Source organism: Salarias fasciatus, chromosome 22 (assembly GCF_902148845.1).
Source record: "Salarias fasciatus chromosome 22, fSalaFa1.1, whole genome shotgun sequence".
Taxonomy (NCBI): domain Eukaryota; kingdom Metazoa; phylum Chordata; class Actinopteri; order Blenniiformes; family Blenniidae; genus Salarias; species Salarias fasciatus.
The window spans coordinates 11,095,549-11,098,834 of NC_043765.1; the positions used below are offsets into that span (position 1 = coordinate 11,095,549).

At 47.9% G+C, this 3,286-nt stretch overlaps 1 protein-coding gene across 1 annotated transcript in view; it reads left to right on the forward strand.

Moving 5' to 3' along the window:
* Positions 1-1,302: 1,302 nt before the first annotated feature.
* Positions 1,303-3,286, forward strand: part of LOC115409393 (cholecystokinin-like) — a 2,586-nt gene continuing 602 nt past the window's right edge. The window contains exons 1-2 of the mRNA XM_030120558.1: positions 1,303-1,423; positions 1,518-1,673. Coding sequence (XP_029976418.1) covers positions 1,303-1,423; positions 1,518-1,673 — 277 coding nt within the window. The remainder of the gene's footprint in view (positions 1,424-1,517; positions 1,674-3,286) is intronic.

Genomic DNA, 3,286 nt, shown 5'->3' on the forward strand with positions numbered 1-3,286 from the left:
GAGCCGGGGTTAATCCTGCATGGTTAGAGAGTGGTGTGTGTATGTGTGTGTGTGTGTGTATGTGGGGAGGGTGAGAGACAGGGGTGAGAGACAGTAGGAGGACGGTGGAGATGTCTCACTTCAAATTCAGTCACCTGTTAAATGAACAAAACTGAGGATGCTCATTTGTGACACCACCCACTTTTTGAGCGTGAGCCTCCACTGACATGGGATATGTGTGTGTGTGTGTGTGTGTGTGTGTGTGTGTGTGTGTGTGTGTGTGTGTGTGTGTGTGGGTATGGACAAGAGGTCACACCTACACATGCCGTACTACACAGCAGCCACCCCCACCCTCAGCACACATGCACACACACGCACGTACATGTGCACGTCCTCAATATTCTCAGTTCAAAAAATGAAGACGTCTTTTAATATTTCGCTTTTTTAAATCTTAATGTGCACATTCACTGTCTCACACACACACACACTCACACCCATACACAAACACAGTTAACACACGCAACACGTTCCTGATGCAGAAATTTATGACGAGCAAACAGACAATAAAAACCTTGAGCACGACGTCATGTCGCTGAGGATGTAACGAATCAGCTCGCATTAACTCCCCAAGCCCACTGAGGAATACACAGGATGTACACTGAGGCAGAGCGCACACACACACACACACACACACACACACACACACACTCGGAGGGTGCTGAGCGGGGAGTATAAAAGGGGCATCCTTCCCACTCCACAAAGAAGTGCTCTCCTCACGCTCACACACTCCATCACGCTCAACCTCTTCTCTCAAGGTAAGGATTTAACTTTTTTTCTCTTTAATATACATTGGAGAGTTTCAGAAAAAATAACATTTGTTCATTTCATGTTTTTCCCCCTTGTATTCAAATAAATATCTTCTTTATTATACCAAGGATTCTTGAAGAAACAAATTGATTTACACAGAATTCTTTCATTCTATTAAAATCCTCTCAACAAGGTGGAAATGAGAAATTCTTTCCTCACTGGTGCTTGAGTCCTTTTGATCCGCAGAGATTGTGCTGAGGATACCCTAGACCGAAGCCATCATTTTGCATCTGGAGGTTCATGTGAATCTTGAAAAAGCTGCACAGACTCAGGCTGCGTTGCCGGAGTCGATCATGATCTGAAAAAGAGCAGCAGTCTGGCAGATGGCAGATGCTCCCGGTTGTAGTTTTCTCAGCGCGGACGAGCCGCTCGCACGCCTCGACCGGACCGCGTCTCAGCTTCCTTCTTGCTAAACTTTTCCCTCACGAGCTGGTCTCTCCTGTGTGTGTTTTCCAGATGACTGCGGGGCTGTGTGTGTGCGTGGTGCTGGCGGTCTTGTGTGCAAGCTGTTTGGGGCTGCCCCTCTCCTCCCTGCCCCTCGATGAGGGCCAGCGCTCCATCTCGGCTCCCTCTGAAGGTACAACCTGTCGCCGTCGGCTCCCCCGTTCTCCCCCGGGCACCTGTTCAAGTAAAGTGTGTTCATATGTGCTCTTCTCTGTGTGTTGGTCCAGCTCTCCTCCGGGCTGACACCCACACCTTGGGGGAGCCCCACCTCCGACACAGCCGCTCGGCCCCCCAGCTGAAGGCTCTCCCCCTGGCCGAGGAGGACGCAGACTCCCGGGCCAACCTCAGCGAGCTGCTGGCAAGACTCATCTCCTCCAGGAAAGGTGTGTGGTGAGATCTGTGTCTTTTGTGTGTGTGTGTGTGTGTGTGTGTGTGTGTGTGTGCATGCCTTCAGGCGTCCTCCTCCCTCTTGTGTGCATGAGAGCGCCAACATTTACAGAATGCGTTGATTTTTTTCAGATACGAGAGCTTTTTCCTGCCATCCATCCACCCCCTCCCCCTGTAAACCCCCCTAAGTCCAGCTAATTACTGGACAAAGTGCACAACCGGCTTTGTAAAAATGAATTAGTGGGTCTGAAAAGCTTTTGTGGTTTGGAAGAGCGCTGATGAGTGTGTGTGCAGCCTCCTTCCGGCCATTTCACTCACAGCATTTTATTTAACATCTTTTTCCCTATCTGACTTTCAATTGTCGTAACTCCTCATGATCAGTGCTGTGATCCTTCTGACAGGGTGGCAGCACGAGGGAAAAACTGGGCTTCCACTGCACACACACACACACACACACACACACACACACACACACACACAGAGTCAGGGTCTGAAACGTCAACGCAGCCCTTCAATATTGAAACTGACTCCTTCGGTATGCGTTTGTGTGACGTGTCGTTACAGGATCGTTCCCAGAGCCTGAAATGTGGCGCACACTTTTCACAGAACTGCACACACTCAGCAAAAGTGTTTCAACAAAAGATTAACCCAGAAAAACAACCTGTAGATGAAACAGCAACGGAGACGCGTCTGAATTATATCCGTTACATAACATCGAGTTCAACAGTTTAGCAAAAGAAGACGACGAAACTGGGAATTCAGACAGCGGGAACTAGAAGAAAAAGTCAAAGGCCACATTGGAAATAATATGTAACACTTGAAGGAATATGTGTTTGTGTTCAACTGTGTGTGTTGGTGGGACTCTGCGCTGTGTGTGTGCTGTTCACTTGCATGTTTCGGTGTGGGAGGTGTCGTTGTCGAGCCTTCTGCGGCCAATCTTCTCAGCACACCAGGGAACTGAGACGCTGTGTATGTATGTGTGTGTGTGTGTGTGTGTGTTTTGCGTGGGAGGATGTGGGTGGAGTGAAGCAGCATCTCTGAGTGCGCACAATTGATTACCAAACAGACAGAGCGGCTCTCGCTCTACAGCAACTTGGAATTTAATAAATAAGTAAGCAAGTAAGTAAGAAAGTGAAATACAGCGATCTGAAGTGGAGAGGCTTTACAAAATGCAAAATGAGTGTGTGTGTGTGTGTGTGTGTGTGTGTGTGTGTGTGTGTGTGTGTGTGTGTGTGTGTGTGTGTGTGTGTGTGTGTGTGTGTGTGTGTGTGTGTGCGTGTGTGTGTGCTGGAGGAGTTAGAGAATGGACGCACACAGAGATAAACATGTGCTCTGAGCAGAGGCGCTAATAGCAGGTTGTCAAGCTGAAGTCCAGCTGTCTTTAGGCCTCATTTGTGTGTGTATGTGTAAGTGTGTGTGACCTATTGTATAATCATGGTAATACTGCTCACTATAGGTATAATATATGAGTGATAAAAGTGTAATATCATTAAGAAACTCTGACAAAGTGAGCACACTTTCACTGCTAAGCAAATAAAATCCCCCAAAAGCTGCCAGCTCCACAGCAGAAGATCTGAATGTGGGAAATCTTTAAAGACCAATTTTCCAC